The 25,034-nt window shown below is 36.3% G+C and overlaps 3 protein-coding genes and 1 pseudogene across 6 annotated transcripts; 3 read left to right on the top strand and 1 right to left on the bottom strand.

Moving 5' to 3' along the window:
• Positions 1 to 7,432: 7,432 nt before the first annotated feature.
• LOC120187108 lies at positions 7,433 to 11,324 on the top strand (annotated as a pseudogene).
• A 3,743-nt stretch (positions 11,325 to 15,067) lies between these two features.
• LOC120187228 (vacuolar-sorting receptor 7-like) lies at positions 15,068 to 18,795 on the top strand. The gene is made up of 12 exons (XM_039190996.1): positions 15,068 to 15,727; positions 16,006 to 16,698; positions 16,774 to 16,862; positions 16,975 to 17,044; positions 17,137 to 17,220; positions 17,294 to 17,370; positions 17,472 to 17,553; positions 17,642 to 17,724; positions 17,826 to 17,889; positions 17,988 to 18,116; positions 18,186 to 18,289; positions 18,370 to 18,795. The coding sequence occupies exons 1-12, from the start codon at positions 15,439 to 15,441 to the stop codon at positions 18,484 to 18,486; spliced, it is 1,881 nt and encodes a 626-aa protein (XP_039046927.1). The 5' UTR covers positions 15,068 to 15,438; the 3' UTR covers positions 18,487 to 18,795.
• On the top strand, positions 15,439 to 18,486 carry LOC120187097 (vacuolar-sorting receptor 7-like). Its single transcript, XM_039190898.1, has 11 exons — positions 15,439 to 15,727; positions 16,006 to 16,698; positions 16,774 to 16,862; positions 16,975 to 17,044; positions 17,137 to 17,220; positions 17,294 to 17,370; positions 17,472 to 17,684; positions 17,826 to 17,889; positions 17,988 to 18,116; positions 18,186 to 18,289; positions 18,370 to 18,486. The coding sequence occupies exons 1-11, from the start codon at positions 15,439 to 15,441 to the stop codon at positions 18,484 to 18,486; spliced, it is 1,929 nt and encodes a 642-aa protein (XP_039046829.1).
• A 1,001-nt stretch (positions 18,796 to 19,796) lies between the features above and the next one.
• Positions 19,797 to 24,324, bottom strand: LOC120187237 (protein SUPPRESSOR OF FRI 4-like). Of its 4 annotated transcripts, XR_005522268.1 has the most exons (8): positions 24,038 to 24,324; positions 23,086 to 23,186; positions 22,476 to 22,602; positions 21,845 to 22,224; positions 21,033 to 21,187; positions 20,885 to 20,938; positions 20,298 to 20,382; positions 19,797 to 20,167 (listed from the first exon to the last, which is right to left on the bottom strand). XR_005522268.1 is itself a non-coding variant. In XM_039191005.1 (7 exons), exons 1-7 carry the CDS (start codon positions 24,229 to 24,231, stop codon positions 20,096 to 20,098), a joined length of 1,083 nt encoding a protein of 360 aa, XP_039046936.1. In that variant the 5' UTR covers positions 24,232 to 24,324; the 3' UTR covers positions 19,797 to 20,095. The 4 variants fall into 4 exon arrangements, 3 of the variants coding, with proteins under 3 accessions (XP_039046936.1, XP_039046942.1, XP_039046932.1); XM_039191005.1 differs by lacking the exon at positions 20,298 to 20,382; XM_039191011.1 differs by lacking the exon at positions 19,797 to 20,167 and having other exon boundaries at positions 20,174 to 20,382.
• Positions 24,325 to 25,034: the final 710 nt, after the last annotated feature.

Here is a 25,034-nt window from a genome sequence, read left to right as displayed (position 1 = left end):
CAGATTGGATTTCAACTTCACGACGGAGGATATCCAACTCAGAGAAGGAGTGTATGTCAACAAACTTTCCAGTTTCGAAGTCAATTTCAGCTTCACATCGAAGGATATTGGCCTCGAAACAACATATTGGATTTCAACTTCACGATGAAGGGTATCCAATTCCAAGGCTCAACTTCACAACGAAGTGGCCATCCACGGTTTCAACTTCACGACAAAGGGAATCGTGCTCACCATTGTCTCTCTTGAGACAGTTTCCAATTTTTGTCTCTCTTGAGACAGTTTCCCTTGAAACAAAATCTTGTCTCTCTTGAGACAGTTTCCCTTGAAACAAATTTTGTCTCTCTTGGGATAGTTTCCCTTGAAACAAAATCTTTGAATATCTTTTCCTTGAAACAAATTTCGTCTCCCTTGAGACATTTTCTTTTAGAACTAAGTTTTGTCTCTCTTGAGACAGTTTCTTTTGAAACAAATTTTATCCCTCTTGAGACAGTTTCTCTTGAAACACAAAAAAAACCTTGAAATTGTTTCTCTTGAAAAAAAACTTTGAAAATGTTTCTTGAAACACAAAGCCTTAGAGTTTGATTACACTCAGTTTCGAGGGCACATCATTTGCAGCATAACTCAAGGCTATAAGGGTTATCTGTCAACAAAGACCTTCGAGTTTGACTACGCTCAGCTCCAAGGCACATCATTTGCAGCATAACTCGAGACAAGAAGGGTTATCAGTCATCAAAGACCTTCGAGTTCAATTACATTCAACTCAGAGGAAAATCAAATTTACAACATAGATCCAGGCAAGAAGGACTATCTGCCAACAAAATTTTCGAGTTCGATTCCATTCAGCTCTATGACAAATCAATCACACTACTTTCCGGTTGCAGTCGAAGTTTTCAAGTCGAGAAGAAGTCCTGGGTTAGCCGTGCCTTAGTGACAAGAAACCATTTTAAAACAACATAGCTTAAGTCAATAAAAGCTATCTGTCAATGAAGATTTCTGAGTTCGATTCTGATCCAAGAATAAGACCGAAGGGTAACGAGAAGCCACGTGCCGATTCAAATTCTGAACTACGACTTCAATTCCATATCATGAACTTGACTTTATGACGGAGGAGTCATCTGCAACTCAATTCGACAGGGAGTTATTGAAACATCAGAGTCAATTTTCAACTCCACCGAACGAAAAGTGTGTCTTTTAATATTTGCCATATCCCCGTTACACGACTATGGGCAAAGAGGGGTAGCTGTCAACACACCTTTTCGTCTGGGTACAACACTCTTAATAACCCTGATTTAGTGAGATTCAAAAAACAAACATAGCGTTAGAGTTTTACTAGGATTCAAACTCCTAAAAATAGGATAGAGTTTTACTAGGATTCAAATTCCTAAAAATAGGATAGATTTCTACTATGATTCAAACTCCTAAAATAAGATCCAGAAGCATTATAAATAGCCATTGTAACTCACTATTGTAACAGAGATTTACATACAAAATACAGAGGAAAGCACGAAAAATACAAAGGCAAAGCTATTGTAAACGATTCGAAAAGGAAATAAAAGGTAGCATTTTTTTACTTTTGATTCGGTCCCTTACATTTACGTTTTAATTATTATTATTTTTATTTAACTTTATTTATACGCACATTTCCCTTGTTACTCATTTTATTTAATTGTTTGTTATTTTTTACATGTAATATTTGTTTTTACATTTTATGCATTTTCTTTTTTACTTTAGTATATATATTTTTTTAGATTACATATATATATATATATATATGTTAATTTTCATTATCTGTTTTATTAATTTATATATATATATATATTTACTATTTTCTATGTTTTTATTTATTTTATATATATACATATTATCATTTCGCTTATCTTATATCTATTTTATTTATTTACTTTTATTTTATATTTTTCCACTCTTGCATTTATTTATTTATTTACTATGTATATATTATTTTCACCATTATTTTCTAGTATTTTATTTATTTCATTTGCTTTTATGAACTTTATTTATTTTTTATGTATTTTATTTTATTTATTTATTTTTCTTTTCTTTTCTTTTCGTTTCTTTATTTTTATTTAATTTATTTGTTATCGTTAATTTATTATTATTCTTTTCTTTGTCTTTCTTTTATTCGTTTTATTTTATCTTCTCCATTTCATCAATTTTCTATTTTGTTAGTTGTTTTTACCTTTTTTCTAACACGTTTGTTGACTTTTCTAAGAGTACGTTTTTAAATCAATCAATTGTAAGTAATTTGAATCGGGTCTGTTAAATTTTAATTTAAATTTTGAATTTTCGCAACTAAGATAACCGAAAAATTAATTGGTACCGAAAGGGCGGTTCGAGGGTGCTAATAATTCCTTAACCATAACCGATTCTCGAACCCGACACATTTCTAGTAAAAACGCAGATCATGTAAGATGGTGTCCGACCCACCTAAATTTGTTTTAAAGTGGTCGGTGGAGACTCCCAACCTAATTATTTCAAGTCAAAGCCCAATTTCGGGCCCAATCGAAAGACGGTTAAGACAATATATAAATTCTCATTTTTTAGTACTAGTCTCGGCCTTTGATTTCCTATCATCTAACAATCTTAAAAAGATGTAAATATTTTTAGTTTTACATAATATAAACGAATCTTGCCCCTATATATATATATATAATAGGTCCAAAATATATATGGATTATAATCCACTTATGTACATAGTAAAAATTTAATATTTGTATATTTTTAGATCGTTAGATAAGTAAAACTAGATCGTTTATATTAATTTTTTTTTCGTAAAAATCTCTTCATTTTATATTATTAATTTCAATCATCTTTTTCATTCACCAACAATTCTAATAAAAGATAAAAATAATAATAATAAGATTTTACATTATGAAGACATATTCTACTTTTTTTTATCTCTATATATTCATATAGTGTGAAATTTTTAAATTTTATATGTTTTTAAATAATTGAATTAACTGAATTTAACAATCTCTTTATATTTATTTGAAAATTTGACTTTCCAGATTTTATTTTTTCACAAAAGTTAATTTCGTTTTGGCTGTGTTTAAGTGGGTAATGTAGGCCCCCTTCAGTTCATTTAAACTTGGCATAACATCGGTGTTTTTCTCGAAAAATTACGGTGATCGGTATATTTATCGATCTAACACCGGTCAGATTATATTTCTCGATCTACCATTTGTAGCAGTAAAGCGCGCCCCCTGTCCCGCGTTATATGCTGATTTGGCACCACGTGGGGTATAATGCGCCCCCTGTACCGCGCTATACGCTGACAGGGGTTACACGTGTGTATAGCGCCCCCCTGATCCGCGCTATATGCTACGTAGGGGTATAGCGTGGATTAGGGGCACGCTATACGCCACGTACCGAAATTATATTTAACGCAGTCCCTGGTCTGCGCTATATCTTTTATGAATAATTACATATAGCGCGGTGCAGGTACCGCGCCTTATATGGTTATAAATACCCTCCTCCGCCGGTTAAGTTTCTCACATCTCCTGGCATCTCTCCTCTCAACTTATAAATTAATACAATAATTCCGTCAACGCGTAATAATTCAGGCAACTTCTCATATTTGATTTAGAAGTTCGTGTGATTTTTCGTTATAAGGTAATTTTGTTATAATTTTTTAATTATACTTATTGTTTATTATCATTATTTGAAAAAATATTATACTAATTATTTTCAATTAATTTTTATGTTTGTAAAATTGAAAAGCGGGAGATACGTCGAAATAGTTTTGCGGTGCAGGTAATAATATTATATTATATTATTTAAATTATTTACATTGATGTGTAAAAAATTTATTGTGTTATATTTTCGTTCATATATAATTTATTTAATCAAGTTTGTTTCAGTTATTTTTTTTTTGCAGATATAATATTGCCTTACTTTTAAACTCAAAGAATGGCGCGACTTTCAGCTATTGTTTATTATGATGGTGAAATTCGAGAAGATGAAACCGGCGTTGTTTTCGTATCAAATGAGGGTGTTAAAATATCATTCAAGAGAAACATAACTCTTGAGGAGCTGATAACGAAGATTTCGAGGAAGATTCATGTAGGAAGTAGTAGAAGAATGTCGTCGTTGAAGTACAGATTTCCAACATCATTGTTGCGATTAACTTATACAGCGTTCGAACTTCCGAACAATGATGATGTTCAAAATGATGGTTGAAGCTCAAAGTAATTATTCAGACGCCGCTATTGAGATGTATGCATATTTTGTTCAAGTGCGTGCTATTCGGGGTCAATCATTAAGCTCCCACTATGGGCTGGCTGAACAAGTTGATCAAGTTGACAGCCTGACTACAGTAATGTGTAATGATTTTAATGCCATAATGGGGAGACATTCATCAGTAACTCCTTACGATATGTACCGAGGTGGGTCCATGAATAATCCGTATGGCAACATCGCGTCCAGTTCAAGGGGAAGACATTCATTTGCAAATTTCTTTGACCTTAATATGGAGATGTCATCGACGCAATAATCTGTGCAGTTTCCATTTGACACGATGGCTTCAAGCTCCAGGGGGAGGCATTAGACTGCGAGCTTTTTCGATCTCAATGTCGATATGCCTTCTAGTTCAAGGGGAAGACATGCAAGTAGTAGGTTCTTCGACCTAAATGTGGAGCGCATGGAGGAACCATCATCTCCACCAGAAGGACCACTTCGTGAGACTGGTACGGATGGTGCTGAGACTGGACTATTCATTCACCCAGAATCACCGTAATTCAACTCGATGATGATTATGTAGATGAAGTTCCAGGAAATGTGACACAAACTGACCCTCCTGTACACATGTATGAAGCTGATTATGGTGCAATGTACGGGCCAGAATTTGCGGATATGCCTCTCTCGGTGACTATGGATATTACTCATCAATAAATAATGGTGAGTTATCTTTAGGCATGGAGTTTTCAAGCAAAGAAGAAGCGATGATGGCTATAAAAAAAATTACAATATCTGTAATTATGTTCAGTCTAGAGTCAACCGATCGACGACTGAAAAATATGTATGCTATTGTGCCTGACGCGAAAATGGATGCAATTGGATGGTTCGCGTATCAAAAATGAAGAGAAAAAATAACATATGAGAACTAACAGTATACAACGGTCCTCACACATGTTGTGCTAGAGGGGTCAACCAAGATCATCCCAACTTGGACTCTGAAATGATATGCCAAGCCATCATGCCCATGGTAAAAGCAAGCTCTCATATAGCTGTTGCATTGTTGATTTCAGCTATACAATCGCAATATGGGTACACTGTCTCCTATAAAAAAGCTTGGTTAGCAAAACAAAATGCCATTGTCAAACTTCATGGCGAATGGGATGCATCTTACAACGAACTTCCAGGTTGGTTTATGCTGGTGCGAACGTTGAATCCTGGGACAATTCTGGACTTCGAAACCTCCTATGCATACCATAATGATCGAGTTCTTCACGATCGAAGCTAATTCTACCGGGTTTTTTGGAGTTACCCACAGTGCGTTAATGCTGCCAAATACTGCAAGCCTGTGGTCCAGATCGACTTGACTTTCTTGTATAGAAAATACAAGCAAGTTTTATTATTGGCAGTTGTCCAAGATGGAAATTGCAACATTCTTCCAGTTGCTTTTGCTCTTGTCGAAGGAGAAGATATAGATTCTTGGGCTTTTTTCCTCCGAAATTTACGTGCACATATTATCACGAGGGAAAACATCTGTGTCATTTCAGATCGCGGAGCTGGGATCAAAGCAACAATGGAGTCTTTGGGTCCAATGTGGCAACCACCCTTTGTCCAACATAGGTATTGTCTCCGACACATTGTTGCGAACTATCATGGAAGGTACAAGAAGAATGATGAGCGTCAATTAATTGTGCGTATGGGTAAGTGAAAGCAAGTTAGTAAGTTATACATTTTTTTTATCATTTTAATTTTGCAAAAAAAACAAGTTAGTAAGTTATACATTTTTTGATCAGGTTACGAACTACTTCCTCGAACGTTTGAATCAATGCTTCAAGATTTGCGGGCGAAGAATGAGGAAGGATACGATTACATCAGCCTCATCGATAAAGAAATGTGGACGAACGCATATGATGGTGGATATCGATATGGACATATGACTACCAACTTGGCTGAGGCAATCAAATGGAATGTCTGTAACAAGCTTCTCTAGAAGGCATGAAATGTTTCGTGTCACAGAGTTGTCGCGACCTCTTCAAGGGATTGAAGCTGTGTCGTTAAGAGTAAATTTAAGGGACATAACGTGCGACTGCGGGTTTTTTCAAGCTCTGAAATATCCATGCTCTCATGTGATAGCAGCTTGCTCGCACACACGTCAATACTATAACCATTTTGTGGATCTCGTATACCTACTATCTGAAGTTTTTAAGGTATATGAATTTGAGTTTCCCCCCATAGGTAATGACAAAGACCCTGATGAGGTTCAAGATTGGCTTCCGATTATACCAAATCTGAGTTTATTGAGGGAGCGTGGTCGTCCAAAATCCAATCGAATTCATTGTGATATGGATATTCGAGAAAGATCTAGACAAGAAAGAAGATGTGGGCAATGTAGAAACCCATGACACACGAGAAAAACATGTCCACTTCTGTTGTCATCAAGTAACAATTGATGAGGAAATGATGTATTTGTTTATCAAATAATAATTCTTGTACTTTAATTTTCATTTACTTCAAGTTAATGATAACCAAATTGGTATTTAAATATAATTTTAAATACAACAAACTTACAATAAGTATTAAATGATAACCAAATTACAATGATATTAAATGGTAATAAACAAAATTAACTGAAATACATTAAAAAAAGTCCAACAAATTTAACAAAATAAAGTAAGTATTAAATGAGAAATAATAAAAAATTATAATTTAACAAAATAAAGTAAATAAAAATATATAAAAAAAATCTATCGATGCCTACGACACGAATGTGTTCCACAGGGCGGTGGTTGTCGGTCTCGAGGAGGATTTCTTCGTATCACTGGTTCTGACTCCTTGCTATTATCATCATCACCATCGTCGTAATCGTCGTCGTCCTGAGCAGAAACATTAGGTTGATGAGGAGCTGATGACGATGAAGCACCTCTATAGAATAAGGACCCTGGAGGTGTATGACTGACTATCCCACCGGCCTGCGAAAACTGGGAAAACCCAGACATCGTTGAGTGTGAAAACTGTACAGGAGGTGTCTGTGCTGCGGCCATGGGTGATGAGGCTGAAAATGCCAAATATCTAGCATGTGAACCCCAAGTCGGATCTACAAACATAGACCCATAATAGCCTCCAGGAGGGGTCATCTGTGACGGTGGCGGCGGCGGGGTCATAAAACCAGGTGAAGGCGGCCGCGACGGTATCTGGTAATAGAAAGGCGATGACGACATCATATATGGATGCGGCATCATAAATGGTTGCGGTGGCGTCTGTGAAGGTCCTGCTGGTGCAACTGAGGATGAACCAAAAGCACCTGCTCTCCTTCCACGAGTCAGGGGATGATGGTACTGTGTCGGATCACGTCTCTGTCGACGTCGCGAAAAGGTCTGCCCTCGTGCATCCTCGGGAAGCAGGAACAGTTTCCCGTTACTGTTGAACCATTCATAATAACTGTCAGCATACATCAAGAAGTTAGTAAAAATGGGCTCTCTACGGGGAAGGCGCCGATGTCGATCCTCCCACAATACGACCCACTCATGATACCTCACCAGCCAATCTGTATCTGTCTTGCCGCGTCTATCTAAGCTATGCAACTCATCCATATTGCGAGGTGCTTCCGAAATTGGTTGAAAACAACCAAACTGTCGGAGCACGCGATCAGTGGAGTGTCACTTGACGGTCGCATAACAGATCAGAGAGACCATCGCTATCCAAACATCTGATGGACCCCTCAACTCAGGTGGGATCACCGCCCTCACATCATCAGTAGAATATGGCACCCATTCAAACTAAAACAAATAATATATAATTTTTATCAAAATAATAATCTAATTATATAACTATAATCTAAAATCGATTTCTAAACATTAAAATTCATACCTTTGTGCCAGCCTTCTGATCGATTAGCACCCTAATTTTTTCTAAATCATCAGGTAGCTCCTGATGATTTTTCCTATCAGTAGACCACCTATTCAAGGAAAAAATTTTATTATACGTTGTATAAAATTATTAATATACAAAATCAGTTTTATAATTACCTCAGAAGTAGTGAAAATACGAATGGGTTCTTCACAACGGGACATAAAAAGGGCAATCGATACCATGCCCAAGACTGCAGCAGTAGGAGACATCCGCCGATAGCATTACGCCTATAGTCAGTGGCTCCACACATCTCCCTGTACAGCAAAGCCAAAATTGTCGAGCCCCAACTGAATGATCCGGCGAGACGAAAGTCGCTAAGATGTCGCAACACATGCAGTGAACTAGGTTGCGCGATTTTTCCGGCATCAGCAACCCTCGTATCAACTGCAATATGCATGTCCGTGCATTCATCTTAACCTCATCCTCAGAGGCATCTGCGCTCAACTCCCGAAAATTGGCATCTAACCAATTTAACGGTATCCTACCTCCGATAAAACTTTCCGGGACACGTCCTAGATTTTCCCGGCACAAAGTAGTCTAAGAATCGGAAGCTATCCCTGATATCATATCTCCATCCACCGGAAGCCCCAGGTGCATAGAAACATCCTCAAGCGTGATCGTGCACTCTCCGCACGGAAGATGGAATGTGTGGGTATCCGGCCTCCACTGCTCTACTAAGGCAGAAATAAGATCTGGTTCTATCTTACAGTGAACTTGATATCTACCTATGTAACCAAATCCAGCCTCTACTAAATACGGCAAGACACAGCTAGGTATCACTAACTTAAGATTCCTAATAAAAGGATCTAATACACGACCCTTCTCCTAAAAATAAATAATTAAAAAATTAATTCTTAATCTAATAATCATGCATTAAATAAATCAACTAATTATTACTAATAATTTAAATTAAATTAAAACGTTAAAATGTTACTGTATCAGCAAAGTGTCGAGATATATGATTTCCATCCAAGCGAAGTAGATTGTCTTCTATTATATATTTGCAAAAAAATTATATTAGTAAAATATTAAATAAAGTAAAATACTTAAATAAATTAAATACATAATATTAAAAATATTATAACATATACCTTAAACAGAGAGAGTATTTGAGAGAAATTGAGAAAATTTGAGAGAATTTGGTGTGATGAAAGTGATTGAGGATGGGGTATTTATAGGGAGGATTGGGGTGTGAACATGTGGGTAATTAAAGGAATAGCGCACCCCCTGTACAACGCTATACCCCACGTGTCAGATAACCATGTATAGCACGGCCCCTGATCCGCGCTATACCCCTACGTGGCGTATAGCGCGGATCAGGGGGCGCGCTATACACACGTGTAACCCATGCCAGCGTATAGCGCGGTACAGGGAGCACGTTATACCCCACATGGCGCCAAATCAACATATAGCGCAGGGCAGGGGGCGCGCTTTACTGTTACAGGTGTTAGATCGGGAAATATAATCTGACTGATGTTAGATCGGTAAATATACCGATCACCGGTGATTTTCAGGAAAAACGCCCATAACATCATTGTTGAACCCCTGAAACAAAAGGACTATATAATACTAAAAGTAATAAAAGTACTATTTTACTTAGTTAAATTATCCTTATCGAAAAGGGTAAACCACACTTTTATTATCTCAGCCATCATTTTTATTCCGTTTCAGTCACCTGCTTAATATTATGTTTTGATATCATTTTGGTCCCTACTAGTAAAGTAAAAGATTATAAAATTGTTGATGTGATTTTTTTATTTTTTAATGATGATGTGATATTATATTATGGTGATACATTAATATCACTGTTAATTTTTAACGACGGGTGTCCAAAATAAAACTAAAACTAAACGTTATATATGATTAAAAATAATAATAATCGGGTGATCAAAACAAAATGAAAGTAATAGTTAAAGTACTAAATATAAAATTTAACCTAAATAATTGATATTCAGGATACATGGTTAGAATGTCCATGATGATGGTAGGGAATAGTCGTGACAAGCCAATAATAATCATCATCAATATATAAAGGAACGCAAATGCAGGCATCATATCATCATCATCTGAAAGAGAAAGATAAAAGAAAGGGGAAAAAGGCAGAAGAATGAAATCCTCCCTTGTCTGCCTTTTCCTCCTCACGATTGTATGTTCAGCCTGGGCGGATGGTGAAGATGATTCTTTTCCAACTTTTACCACATTGCCAGTACCAGAGACTCGGCCTTTTGATGATTTCTTATCCTTTGATTACTAACACCAGAGATGCCAACAGCTCGAACAAATCATCAACGCGACGCTCTAATCTTGGATCGCAAAGGATCACACTCTTGCCGCCAGTCTCCTCAGGCTGCATTTTCAAGACTGCTTCGTCACGGTAATCGATTTTATGTGACTAATATACACCTGTCCTCCCTTCAAAATATTTCTGGATCCGTGTTACATTAACGCGCTTAATTGGTCAGGGATGCGACGCTTCCATTCTGTTGAACCACGAGGGGAGCGAGAGGAGAGCCGGGACGAGCAAAACCTTGAGAGGATTCGAAGTGATCGACGATATCAAGGCGGAGGTGGAGAAATCCTGCACTGCAACAGTTTCTTGCACCGACATTCTAACGGCGGCCACTCGGGACGCCACTGTTTTACTCGGCGGTTCTTATTGGAGGGTTCCCTACGCCAGGAAAGATTCAACAACTTCGAATGAAAAAGACGCGGATACGGTACCGATCGGTCGCGAGAGTGTTATCGATCTGCTGGAGTTGTTCCAATCCAAGGGTCTTAATTTAGTATACCTGGTGGTTCTCTCGGGAGCGCACACCATTGGAAGGACATCATGCGGTGCAATCCAGCACCGGGTATACCGGGGTTCGATCGGAACATCGGACATGTAGAATCCACTGATCGACGATCGATACTTGGATTACTTGCAGAGGAAATGCAGCTGTGGAGGGGATGAGTATGTTGATCTTGATGCTACGACACCAACCACCTTCGACTCCCACTTTTACGCCAATCTGGAGAGGAAGATGGGACTTCTATCAACTGATCAAAGGCTTTATTCTGAATCGAGAACTTTACCTGTGGTTAATGCTTTGATCCAAACCCCTTCCCTTTTCAGGCACCAATTTGCAGTCTCCATGGTAAGGCTGGCTAACATTCAAGTCCTCACCGGTCCACATGAAGATGGCCAAATTCGAACCAACTGCAGTTTTGTCAACTCTTATTAATGATTGGTTTTTCTTCCATATTTTTTATTTGTTTCTTCTGCCATGCTTTGCTACTAAAACAATTATCGTTGCTCTTTCTTTTGTTTCTTCATGATCATGTTTTGACCGAATAATTAATACCGCTTGTAAGCTCAAATTAAGTTATGATTCACTTTGGCTATCTATTTCCGTTGTTTTCACAATTATTTTATTATATCAACCATTTACAATTTTATTGATGTGGATATTTTTAAATTGGTTAAGATTACTGATAACACCGTAAATAAATTCATAAAATAAGCATGAATCAACTTCTTTCACCGGTTAAAGGAATCGTTATTGTTTTTAGAGATTATGGGTTTGAGCACTAGGGGCTGCAGCACGATGATTTAGTGTTCATTGTCAAATAGTTGAGAGTATTTAGAACATATACTACTTTATAATCACCTTAGCTTAATAAAAAAATTCATAAAATAATTTCTTAGCATTCAAGGTTAGTAGGTTTATTGTTTCCTTGATTAGTAAAATTATTGGTTTGAACATTAATTTTTTTTAAAAAAATATTATTATAATAAAATTATTATCTTGATTATTAAGATTATAAAAAATTTAGTCCTCTTCTAACTCTAAAATATTTAGGTTTAATGAGAAAATTTAGTAGGGCTTTAAGTTTTTTCCGTTTGGGTTTAACATTTTCAACGTTATTATTTTAAGTGTATAGTTTGTCATGACCTTTAGAAAAATTGTTATCTGACATATATTGTGTTTATAGTTTTTGAAATATTTATTAAAATAAAAATTTAATATATATATATATATATATATAATTTCTCTAAAATTACAAAAAAAAAACTCTGAATCCCTTAAAATTCTTCATAAAATCCCTATTCCTAATTCCATTTGTGACACCCTGGATTTTTCTCCAAATTAAAAACCCTATAATTTAGGAATTTTCATTTGAATCCCTAAATCAAACTTCGTGACCGAATTGTAAAGAAGAGGAAAATCTGGTGGCTATTTCGTAATAAAAACTAAGTTTGGAGCCTATTTCAAAACCCTAGGAAAAGTAAAGACTTAGGATGCGATTTACCTAATTTAATTTAAATCACAAAATTTGGTTTTAAAACCCAAGAGAAACAAAGAAAATGCTATATTTGCTTTTCTTTGTTTCTCTCTCCCACTGCCGCTTATATCTCAACGTAGCCGATTCAACGCCTCGCTTCGTACTCTTTTACCCTCGAACATTCCCTTTGTCATCGTTTATTTTTCTAGGTAAGGAGACCGTGAATTAAGGTTCCCACCGTTGCCGCTCGGGGCTTTCCACGGTGGTTGTGGTCCTCGGTTTCATCGGGGATCAGTTGTGGAGGCCGAATCAGTAGGATTTCGTCCATGAACGGCTGTGAAACTCACTGCCGCCATTTTTCTGGCCGTTTCAAGTCACGGCTTAGAGTAGTTGACGCCGCGGTCCCTCCTGCCGTTGTTGCCGCGTCACCGACAGCCCCTTTGTTCGATCCAGCAGACTTGAATCGAGTCAAAATTTTGCTGTATGGTTCTCGATTCGAACCGGAAATTATTTTTAATTGACGTTCAGTTGTTACATTGAATAGAAAAATCGTTAAATTGGATATTAAATCGGACATCCTAATTTTGTAGGAGGAATCGAACTGGGTATTGTTACCTGCTAATTTTGAACCGACCCATATTACTAGAATTGACATGAGTGCTAGTTGATAAATTTTGTTATGTTTAGTGCCATCGTTATTTTAGAATATTAATTTAATTATTATGTATGAATTGATTCGGATCGACCCACTGCTTGAGTTGATAATGGTAGAAAATATGATCGTCGTTAGTTATTTTGTCGAGATATTTTATTTGTGAATTATTTGATTGATTGTCATTTTTCTGTTGATTGTGAACATAATTTTGATATGACATTTGTTAACAAGCATATGATTCGGATAATATTTTTGTGATGTTTGTTATTATGTCAAATTTTAGAAAATTTTATACGATACATGTTGATTTATCGGATTCATAATTTATTTTATGCATTCGGACTTTAAAATTTAGTAAATATTTATACATTCGGATCGAATCGAAATTAAGATATATATATCATGAACCTATGTCACATTAGGTTGGAATTGACTGAAGAAGTTTAGTTCATTCACTCGACGAGATAAATGTCATTTCGGGTTCAATGGCTCTTACTTTTGTGGCAGACCCTACTTCGGATAATATGTTGTAGTTAGTGTGATTCGAAGAATCTATTCTTCGAATGATGTGTAAGAAGTATGGGTGAATTTACATATACATTTCATTCATACTATGAATATTATAGACGGTGAATATGTTTATGTTTGAGTTTGTTTGTTTGATTGCAGTTTAGGGAACACCAAGCTTTGTAGTTTACACTAACATAGTTTCTCTTTCAAATTCTCAGACTTAGGCGATCCGGCACTTAGAAGACTATATTATCTATTTTCAAACATATTATAATTTACAGTATGAACTTAATTCGATATTTTTCTTCGTAAGACACATGTTTATTTTTAATATTCTTTTATTGCTTGTGTTTGCGACATTGAACGTTATTAAATTTGAATCGATTTTTGCATGCATTACCGACATATTTATTTTTAGAATTATTTTTATTGCTTGTATTTGCGACATTGAGCGTTATTAACATTTGAACCGATTTTCACATGCATTACCGACATATTTATTTATTAATATTATTACAGAATTTGGCAAACATTTGAGATCAATAAAGTTATCAGCTTTGCCTTTTGTATAATATTCGAATGATTTAATTGGGATTTTTTAAGTTGAATATTTTAAGAAAAATGTTTTGTTTGATAGACGAGTTTCAAAGTAAAATCCTAATCGTTAAGGGGCATCACTATTACCTTTGTCAACTAATCGTCTGCATCATTTTTTGTCATCTTATCATGGATCACTTCATCAACAATACTGATTAATCGCGGCCATCATTTTTATCATCTTCCTTACCGTCGATTACTTAACCAATCACCAATGGTACAAATACAGTCCCGCGTCTACCCCGACCAAACAATTGTTCGAACAATCAGAGGTGTTCTGCATCGGCGTTAAGGATTTGAGCTGTTGTGTTGAAGCAATTGGTTTATGTAATTGTTATTTGGGCCAGCCACGATGAGGGTTTAAAAAGTAAAAAACTAGGTTTAAGGGTTTGGAGTTTTTTCTTGGAATTCTAGAAAACTTGAGATTTTCTTAACAATAATTTTAAACTTTTATTTAAATAAAAAAATTAAAATTTTATGAACGCAACATATGTCATTTAACTGTTTTGACGGACCAATCACTTAAAATAGTAATATTGAAAATATTAAACATTTATATTGAACTAAAAAAAATTTAGACATTAAAACGAATAAAATATATAATTTTAGAAACTTATTTTTTAATTAACCAAAAAAAATTAAATCTTACCATTTTGGACATGAACTCTCACGGACGGGTGTTGATAGCTAAAATGGATGAAGCTTGAAGTAGTCCAACTTGGCTTGCACGCAGGGCTATTTCCCTCCCCCTTTGTCACCGAAATAATTACGACAAAGACTTGCCTGGCAACTTGGGTTATTTCCTCCACAATTCCACATTGACTCCATCTTTTTAACCAAAACAAGCATCCATGAAATAGACCTCAAGACCCAGACCCAGTCTTTGGCTTAATATATAGCTAGCTAGCATTGAGGTTTCTTGCAAATTCCCTGTCAAAGTCATTCTTTCTTCGAACAGTTGTATCTGTTCGTGTGTTATCAAGTTTTACAAGAAAATTCTAGATGAAAAATATTGGAGAGACTCCACCACCTACCTCTCTTCCTCTTTCGTTACCTTCACGTCACCGTTAGAATTTTCAGAAAGTAATTAAACCATCACCCCAAGAAAACTTTCCTCTCTCTTACACTATTAACCATCTAATATATACAGCTATCTTATTAAACTAACTATTACTTTATTTCATTGACTTCTCCCTTTTTTCTCACCGCCCCTGCCAGACTACTCTCAACAAGGCGACTTTACTATTACATCTTTTAATTTCCTGAAGAAAACAAGAACTCCAGTGCTGCTGATTAGTTTCCTAAAGACGATGACATGGATATGCATGCTTCCTCTTCTATTAGCATCCATCCATGTGTTCAGTGGAGTCTCTGCAAGATTTGTGGTTGAGAATAACAGCATCAAGGTGCTGTCTCCATTGAGTCTGAGAGGAAAGCACGATGGTTCCATAGGTAACTTTGGAATACCAGACTATGGTGGGTTCATTATAGGCTCTGTGGTTTATCCGGACGAAGGAGCTAATGGTTGTGAACCCTTTGATGGTCAGCCCTTCAAGTCCAAGTCTCCTCTCCCCTCTGTCCTCCTCCTTGATCGTGGAGGTATTTCTCCATCCATTTCTCTTCGATAATATTGTTAAAATCAACTTTATGTTATATCTTCTTTTGTTTCCTTGATGAATTACATGCCATATGCTTCAGTGTAACAGTATTAGCAGTTAATTTATGGTATGCAGGGGTTGAATTTTGCTTCTCCAGGCTTGTCTTTTTTTCCTTCTTCTTTGAACACTTGCTTGGTTTTTCCTTTCTGTAACCTTGACTTGTCATGGTTCTCGTCGTTGACTCGTAATCGTTCTTGACCTTCTGTGTTGCACTTGTAGATTGCTACTTTGCCTTGAAGGTATGGCATGGCCAACAGGCTGGTGCTGCTGCAGTATTGATGGCTGATAGCATAGATGAACCTCTAATAACTATGGTTTCTCCTGAGGAAAGCAGTGATGCAAATCGGTACGTGGAGAAGATTGGGATTCCGTCGGCTTTGATCGAAAAGTCTTTTGGTGACAACCTTAAGGAGGCCTTGAAGAAGCGTGAAGATGTGGTGGTAAAACTAGACTGGAGGGAGTCAATGCCCCATCCTGACCAGAGAGTTGAATATGAGCTGTGGACCAACAGCAACGACGAGTGCGGCGTTCGTTGCGATGAGCAGATGAATTTCATAAAGAATTTCAAAGGCCATGCCCAGATACTTGAAAAGGGAGGTTACACTTTGTTCACACCACATTACCTAACTTGGTATTGTCCTAAACCCTTTATCTTTAGCAGTCATTGCAAGTCCCAGTGTATAAACCATGGAAGATATTGTGCTCCTGATCCGGAACAAGATTTCAGAGAGGGATATCAAGGAAAGGATGTGGTGTTTGAGAACTTGAGACAGCTTTGTGTGCACAGAGTTGCCAATGAGAGCAAAAGGCCCTGGATTTGGTGGGATTATGTGACAGATTTCCATATCAGGTGTTCGATGAAGGAGAAGAGATATAGCAAAGAATGTGCTGAGGGTGTCATGAGTTCTCTTGGTAAGTGTTCTTTTCTTCTGGATTTTTGTGTATCTTCCGGCGTTCTCGCTTGATCGGCTTCGCATGCTTAACCAGATTTGCCTATTGAGAAAATCAAAAAGTGCATGGGTGATCCCGAAGCTGATATCGAAAACGAAGTCTTGAAACAGGAGCAACAACTTCGGGTACACCTTTTTCTTCGCCCATATTAAGAACAAATTTAATATCTTAAGATTAATGATATTAACTAGATGCAAATGTTAACTTTCTTATTTTGCTACAATCTATGGCACTTAGGTTGGCCAAGGTTCTCGTGGTGACGTTACCATTTTGCCAACATTGGTTATCAATAATGTTCAATATCGAGGTTCGTTACATATCATGTCGGTGAACGAGACAGTAACATTCCTATTGAATTACATAAATGATGCTGAAGTTCTTGTTTTGCCTGCTATGAAGGGAAACTGGAGAGAAGTGCAGTGCTGAAGGCCATCTGTGCTGGATTTAAGGAGACTACGGAACCTTCGGTTTGTTTAAGTGCAGGTAGATTGGATCTGCTAACATTCTAAATTCGGTTACACTCTTATTTAATATTGACATCATGTTATTTTAACAGATGTTGAAACTAATGAGTGCCTTGAAAGAAATGGTGGATGTTGGCAGGATAAACGAGCCAACATAACAGCATGCAGGGTAAAGTATAGAAAGTTTATAAAGTTCGATGTTGCAATCGAATATGCGAGAGTTTACCTCCACAAATCCTGCTAATGAAAAGAGATTTTGAATTTGTTCAGGACACATTCAGGGGAAGAGTATGCGAATGCCCCATTGTGAAGGGCGTGCAGTATAGAGGAGATGGTTACATATCTTGTGAAGGTGCAGCTTTTTTCCCTTGTGTTAAATTAGATTCAACATGGGCAATGTGTTCACCCGTTTCCACTTGTCATTTATCATCCATTTACAGCCTTTGGACCTGCGAGATGTACGATAAACAGTGGAGGTTGCTGGTCCGAAACAAAAGATGGATTAACTTTCTCGGCTTGCGCAGTTCAGTGATTTGTTGCTCATTCTGTCATTTCTCCAATAGTTTTCTGTTATTCTGCAAATTTCTTTTGGTTTGACTAAAATAACTCCATTGCATAAAGCAGGAAAACCAATTAAAAGGTTGTAAGTGCCCACAAGGGTTCAAGGGGGGTGGTCATAAATGTGAAGGTGCTTTTACCTTTACTTGTTTCTCAAGTCTCAGTCCCTCAGGTTTTGCCTCCATTACATTGGAATTTGTTCACCCCCATCCGTTGTATTTGCTTCAGATATCGATGAATGCACTGAAAGAAGTGCTTGCCGGTGCGATGGCTGCTCCTGTAAAAACACTTGGGGGTCATATGAATGCAAGTGTAAAGGGAATCTTCTCTACATAAGGAACCAAGATGCTTGCATTGGTAAGATCATGCATTTGTTAGTCATTTATGAAAGTAAAGGTGTCAAAATACATGATCTTTTTGTTACAGAAAGAACTGGATCGCACTTCGGGTGGTTCATTACCTTCTTGGTCCTGGCAGCTGTGACGGCTGCAGGCATAGCTGGGTACATATTCTACAAATATAGGCTCCGGGTAATGGACTTCACATTTTTGTCGCTTTATCTGTATTGTGGCTTGGTTAGACACATTTATTCATTTGTTTCCACCTGCAGTCTTACATGAACTCGGAGATCATGGCGATCATGTCGCAGTACATGCCGCTTGACAATCAGCATAACAATAAAGTTCCGAGTGAGGCACAACCTCTGCGGCAAAGCGCAACAGCATAAACAAAGGCAACTAAACCTTCGTGGCTGCTCTCCCCTGAAATTGGAGCCATCTATATCTATATATATGTATACAGCTCTTATGAAATTACGGAAGAAAAGACACTTGTTTAACTGCCACACAGGCACCCCCACCATGAGTAATGGTTGTATACAAATTTTCCTTCACATATAGGAGAGTCCTTCGCACATAGTTGTAGTTGGCGTGTTTGTACATAAAATAGTTTAGAAGTAAACAAACGTTGACTCATGTCAAGAGTCATACGTGTAGAAGTAAAGGAATAAGACAACGCTTGGAATGTGGATTTTAGATCAATTTTATCACTGCTTTGTTGCTAAATTTGTACTTACAACTATTACAAAACTAGCATGTTTTACTGAAAGCTATTTTCCTTTTTCAACCAAGAAAAATGTTGGAAATCTTGCGTTCTTTGAATGTATATTCAAACAATAAAATTTTGGAAAAGCTGTAGCTATTTTTCTATGAATTAAACAATAAAATTTTACATTCCAATCAAATGAATCCAAGAGAAGATGAGGGGGAAATTAAGATTATTGAGTAACGAGCGATCTAAAGAATATTGTAAGCAAAGATTAGGCGAGTACAATCAATTTATATATGCTTTCATGCTCAATTGTGTAGGCTTGTATTCTTAAATGTCTAAATTGCAATTTTTGGCTCTATCTGAGCATGTTATTCGATATCGTATGTTTATAGTCCGTTATCTGGTGACGAATTGAAAAAGACAGTTATCAGTTAAACTAATATGAATATAATAAATTTTTTATCTAAAATCACTTGAATTCTTTTCAATTTTAAAATACAATAACTACATGGATTTGGTGACTACAAATATATATATATAAACTAGACTAATATAGTTTTTTAAATATAACCCATATATTTTCATTTGAACTATATATATATATATATATATACACACACACACACATATATTTTGACATGGAGTGAGCCATGATCCGATAAGCCCAGGTACACATTCACGAACTCAAATGCATCGCTCGCCCCAACCCTGTATTTTAACTTTTTCCGATCCCAACTATTTCACCAACTCCAACAGTACAACGGCCATTTCATTGGCTGCATCCGACTGCCACTGGGCCACTCCACCATGATCAAGAATCCGACTGCGGAGTCCAGATTTGGGATGTTATACACACGATGACGATGGTCGTCAAACTGAAATCATGATGAGAATTTCGAGCTACGATTCGGTGTTTAATTGATTACTTCACCAAATGCACCCGAATGTGAAAAAAATACATGCATTTAGTCTTTATCATCCTCACTCCCCTTCAATAAAATCCATTACCTAAACTCAAATCAACATCCTAACAGTGCAATAAATTCACAATGTTAATAACCCAACTTTTCTAAGTATCTGACTTTTAGAATTAAAATTAAAAAACAATCGACTTTTCTTCTCTCTTCTGCATCACTTTGCAAAAGACTACAACACAATTACATCTTGCCATAACCAACCTAAAAATTGATTGATGAATTTGGGGTCCCAATCCCTCTTTCCACAGTTCATGCAAGTAGTGCATCATGCTCATTAATCCAATTGATATCTCAAGATGCACCTCCCAACTAAAATGCTATTCGACCTGCAAGTCTGCTTTCCAGGATCCTTCTGTCTATTGCTGCATCAATAGAGCTCATCTGAAATCAAAATTCAAAGAAAATGATCAGAGAGGAACCACGACCATCCCTCACTTGTATAAAACTTATTCGTTTGCAGCTTGGCCCAGATCCTATGCAAAAGATACCAAACTTTTCGAAAGAAGCTGACCTGGAAAAGCCTGAATTCACTGTCAATGCTATTTATTTGAGCAAAAATCTGTTGGGTATCATCTTGTTCCACCCAAACCCCCACACATTTTGAAATCAAGCATAGGGAGAATGTATAGCATTTAATAAAATCCAAATTTTAAGTGATCATGTACATACTACATACAAACATACATAATCTATTCTTAACCGCGCTCAATGCTAGAAGGAAGAAATACTCGAGAGGATTGCACCATGCTCGTCAAAGTTACACTTACCAATACCAGAAAAACTGGCATAAATACCTACTTGAATATTTTGACACAAACAGTTGGAGGCAATTGCTTGCAAAGTGGAACAATCATATTTTAAAATAAAAGTGGATGCCCGTCAATCAATATGAGTTCTTGATGAAAGGGCTCATGGATCCTCCACAAATTGTGTTTCTTTTTTAATATAAAATAACAAAAAGGAATCACACGAAAATACCTCATCAAATAGGTAACAAGAGCACAGATAACTGAATCTGAAAACATGAAACATAAAGCCTACCCATCTGGTTAGATGTGCAAACCAAGTCCATAAACTAGAGAGATAGTTATGACTTACCTGGCTATTTTCATCATGCATCTGATATTTGGCTAAGGACATTCTTCTCTCTTCCTGCAAGTATATAAATCAGAAATCTTTAATAACATATTTCCAGCATCATCTAGAAAAGAGCAAATAAAAACCCAATTAAAAAGTAGGAACCGACCATGGACATTGCCTCATCATCCCAAACTAAATAAACCTCGTTTACCGCCGACTGGATAGCAGGAGCTTTATTTGCTATAACAGGGGGTGGTCCAATAGATGGGCCACCAGTATTTGGACCAGAGGCATAAGAATGAGAATTGACACCAGCACCACCTATAAGCAAACAAAGATAAAAATAAGTTGCAAAAATATGAAGCAAGTTATCTTAAAATGATGTAGAAGTAAGTAATACAGCAGGGAAGACAACAGGGATTAAAAAATTAAGTTAATAAAAAGGGATCCAGTCTATTGAACAAAGCAGCACAACTGTTTTTTTTTTTTGGGTGGGGGCGGGGGGCGGGATTGTGTTGTTTTCAAAGCATGTAAAGCACTCAAGACAGGTCCCTTAATTATAAGCACAGGTGCTCTGCAAGCTTGCATCTGTGGAAGCAAGACAACTTTTAATTCTATTTCTAATGAAATTATAAATGCATGAGTGACAGTGGTGGGCTACCTCAGCTGCCATCATTGAGTTGGGTTGCGCAAATGATACCTAAATTATTAATTGCTTAGAAAGAGTGCACAAAAATATTTGTTAAAAGTCATCAACCCTATAAAGGACAGAAAACGCTAATGCAATTTTGTTTATAAGGTCTTATAGTTTTTGCCTAGTTTTATTATCTCCACTTTATTTTATCACCAAGTTTCTCACTCTTGAACACTGTGCAAGTTAGTTTTATATAAGCCTGTAGACAACGAGCAATGTAGATGCAATTTTTGTCTCTAGTCATAGGATCAGTCAAAATGGAATACTAGCAGGTTCACAGGTACCTGTCACCGTAGCACTACCACTAGAATGCACTTCAATTGAAGTTTTTCCTTCTGCAACACTTGTTGGAAAAGAAGCAGAAAACGGTGAGCTCTGAGTAGGTACGCTATTATTGACAACAGGGAACAATGGTTGGGATACAGGAAGTGTAGGCGTTGATGTCGGCAATCCAGGTGGAGCAATTTGTGAAGGTTGGAGTGAAGGTGATGTTGAAGGAACAGCCATAGGAGGCCTCACACTTTGTAGTGGAAATAATGGTTGCTGCACATACCCCATAGGTGCAGATAGGGGAACTGAAGATGCAGGATGCTGTGGGAGCCAAGGCTGTGGACGAGGAGGCACTGCCCAGCCAACAGGAGGTACAGGCACTGCAGCATTATACCTGAGACAAACAACACATTAAATGGTCAGACTAACTACATTAGCAACTTTTGAAGATGTAGAATAACCTTACAATCGCATGCTGAAATGCTGCATGATTTAATATACCGACAACAAGAGCCACAATGAAAGCAACAATGACATCAAAAATCCAAGTATTCTTAAAAATGTCAATTGTAAGTTTCAACAATTATATTTCATAGCCCGAATGCTTAGCAATAAATGGCACAGAGAAGACCAAAGTGAACATACAATGGCTGCACTGCCCTTAAAGTTGATTGAGGAGGATATCCAACAGGAAGTGGCCCTGGTATCAATCCTCCCACAAGCTGAGTAGATGGGATATCCAGTTTGGCCGCTTTTGACGCAACCTCTTCTTCTGCAAGAAATTTTATTTTAAGAATTAGGAAGATATAGTAGCAAATATAAAACATAATCAATATGCAACAGCATCAAACTTGTTAGATAAAATACCAATTACAATGTGAAACTCCGAGTAAAAGTACATCTACAAAGTTATTTACTTACCTTAGAGAAAATCTGTAACCCTATTTCCTTCTCTTAAATAAAAACATGCATTCCCATTCAACTTTAAAATGTGTCCTTGATTTACTCACCTATGCTATTACAATAATATTTTAAAAAAAATATTCATGCTGCCACTTTTAATACTTACTTATTCTTCCATAAGCAGAAATGAAAAGGCAATTTTGTATGCAAATAAAAATTCTAATTTTAGTAAAAATTATAACGATATTAAGTTTTATGAAAACCAAAAGTACTTGTATGTTTGCGGGCAACAACTCAAGTTATCATCACTTGATATTAAACATGATTATAAATGATACATCAATATGTTTACCTTCTTCTCCATAGTGAGCAGCTAGTACATCAGGTGGTATTCCTTGCATTCCATATATCTCAATGTCAGTCGATTCTCTACCAGATTTTGCATTGGGAACCCTATAAAATATGTACTGTTTTCAGTGTAATGCAAAGTTCACTGGCGAGAAAAATAACATAGCAGGCCTTGGTCCTTACTGATAGACAACTTCTGAAGACTGAATTTACAGGCGCAGCCCAGCAAACACTTAAGATTCAAACAGGAAGTATAACTTCTTAGACAACTTCTACGAAGCAAGGTAAGGCAAATATTTAAAAATGGCTACTCGCTTTCTTTATGTATTTCTTAAAATTATTTCAGAAGCTTCTAATTATGAATTAATATAGAGAAATAACTGACTAGTTATCTATCTTTTTTATCTTGTGCATGGAATGCAATTTCTTCTATTGATCAACGAAACTGGGGCAAAGAACTAATGGCTACCCTCAAGAACATAGGTTTCATTGCGTTGCCACATCCCCAAATCGATTTATTCATCCAAAAGCGAAAGGTATTTAGGTAACATTTGACCGTTGAAACAATTCCTTGTAGTAAAAAAAGTATTATTTGCTCCGGCCAAGAAGAAAAATCTGAAAAGACAAATACCAAAGTACAAAGAACTCAAACCTCGACAATTTTTAACTTTCTCTCGTCGTGCAATTTTTTCCTATTTTGATCTTAGGAACAAGTTTCTGATAAACCGAAAAAGGAAGCGCTTACAGAATATAAATCCATTGGAAAGTATTGAAAAAAGCGACAAAATATACCCTAAAATTAAATGGGGGAACATTATTTACGAACCTAAAAGAACCCTAAAAAGAAGAGCAGAATTTAGACCGGAAAATAAGAAGAAAAAAAGTAGTAAACTGAAAAGAGAAACAATTGGAAACAGGTGTGGGAATAATAATAATAGCATAGGTAAAGGAGATACTTGGTGACGGACTCCTTGTGAACCTGGAGAACATGGATGGCCATACCACCGGCGGTGGAGAGCTTCTTGTGACAGACATGGCACTTGAAATGCTTGGCCTTCTGGTGCTGGACCAGTATCTTCTCGTCGTCAAATTCTCTCTCACAATAGTAACACCATACCTTGGACGGAACTCTTTTCTTCTTCTTTCCCATTTAGGTTAGGGTTTTTCTCTGATCTGCGATTTCTCTTTAATTTATTAATTTCTTCTTCTCTTTTCAATGGATGAGATGGGTTCAAGACTTGTATATATGGGTTTTGTTTAATTTATTTCCCAATATTAATAAATTGTTCAAGGGGTTGTGCAGTCCGTTCAGTTTAAATAGGTCGGGTGGGTCCACTAAAAAAACAAATTATATTAAATATTCTTGAATTTTGTCAATTATAAAGGTGAATTTTAATTTTTACATTTAATTATATTATTTTTGTCATTAACTTACTAGCAAGATTATAACATGATTAAAGATTGTTAATGTAGTAGGTCATACTAAAATCAAGTCGTTTTTAGTGCGATTATTTTGATGTTCAAAATTTATTTAAAACACTGAATTTTAGAATATATCGATTTTATCATTGAACTTTTAAATAGTTTATTTTTTTAGTATTGCACTTTTCAATTATCATTAATTAATTGTTGTTCATTACTGATTTTTTTTACGACAAAATTAATATCAAAATGTTTGTATATAACTTCTTCTTCTTCGCATTTCACTCTGGCCTATTATAAGATAGTTACATCCATAGTCCTTTTTATTTTGAATTACAATTTAATTTGGTCCTAACATTTAATTAAAATGCTATTTTGGCCCGATAATTTTAATTTGATCAATTTAGTCCTTGAAATTATTAATTAGTTATTAATGAGGTATTTTGTGTAAAGTAAAAATATTTGTGACCTTATTGGCTTATTCGTGATTTAGATCATCAATGGAGGAATGAGAAGCTCGAATTTAACAGT

Source organism: Hibiscus syriacus, unplaced genomic scaffold, assembly GCF_006381635.1.
Source record: "Hibiscus syriacus cultivar Baekdansim isolate YM2019G1 unplaced genomic scaffold, ASM638163v2 tig00004035_pilon, whole genome shotgun sequence".
NCBI lineage: Eukaryota > Viridiplantae > Streptophyta > Magnoliopsida > Malvales > Malvaceae > Hibiscus > Hibiscus syriacus.
Note: the sequence above shows the minus strand (reverse complement) of the source record. Positions and strands in the feature narration are given on the sequence as shown.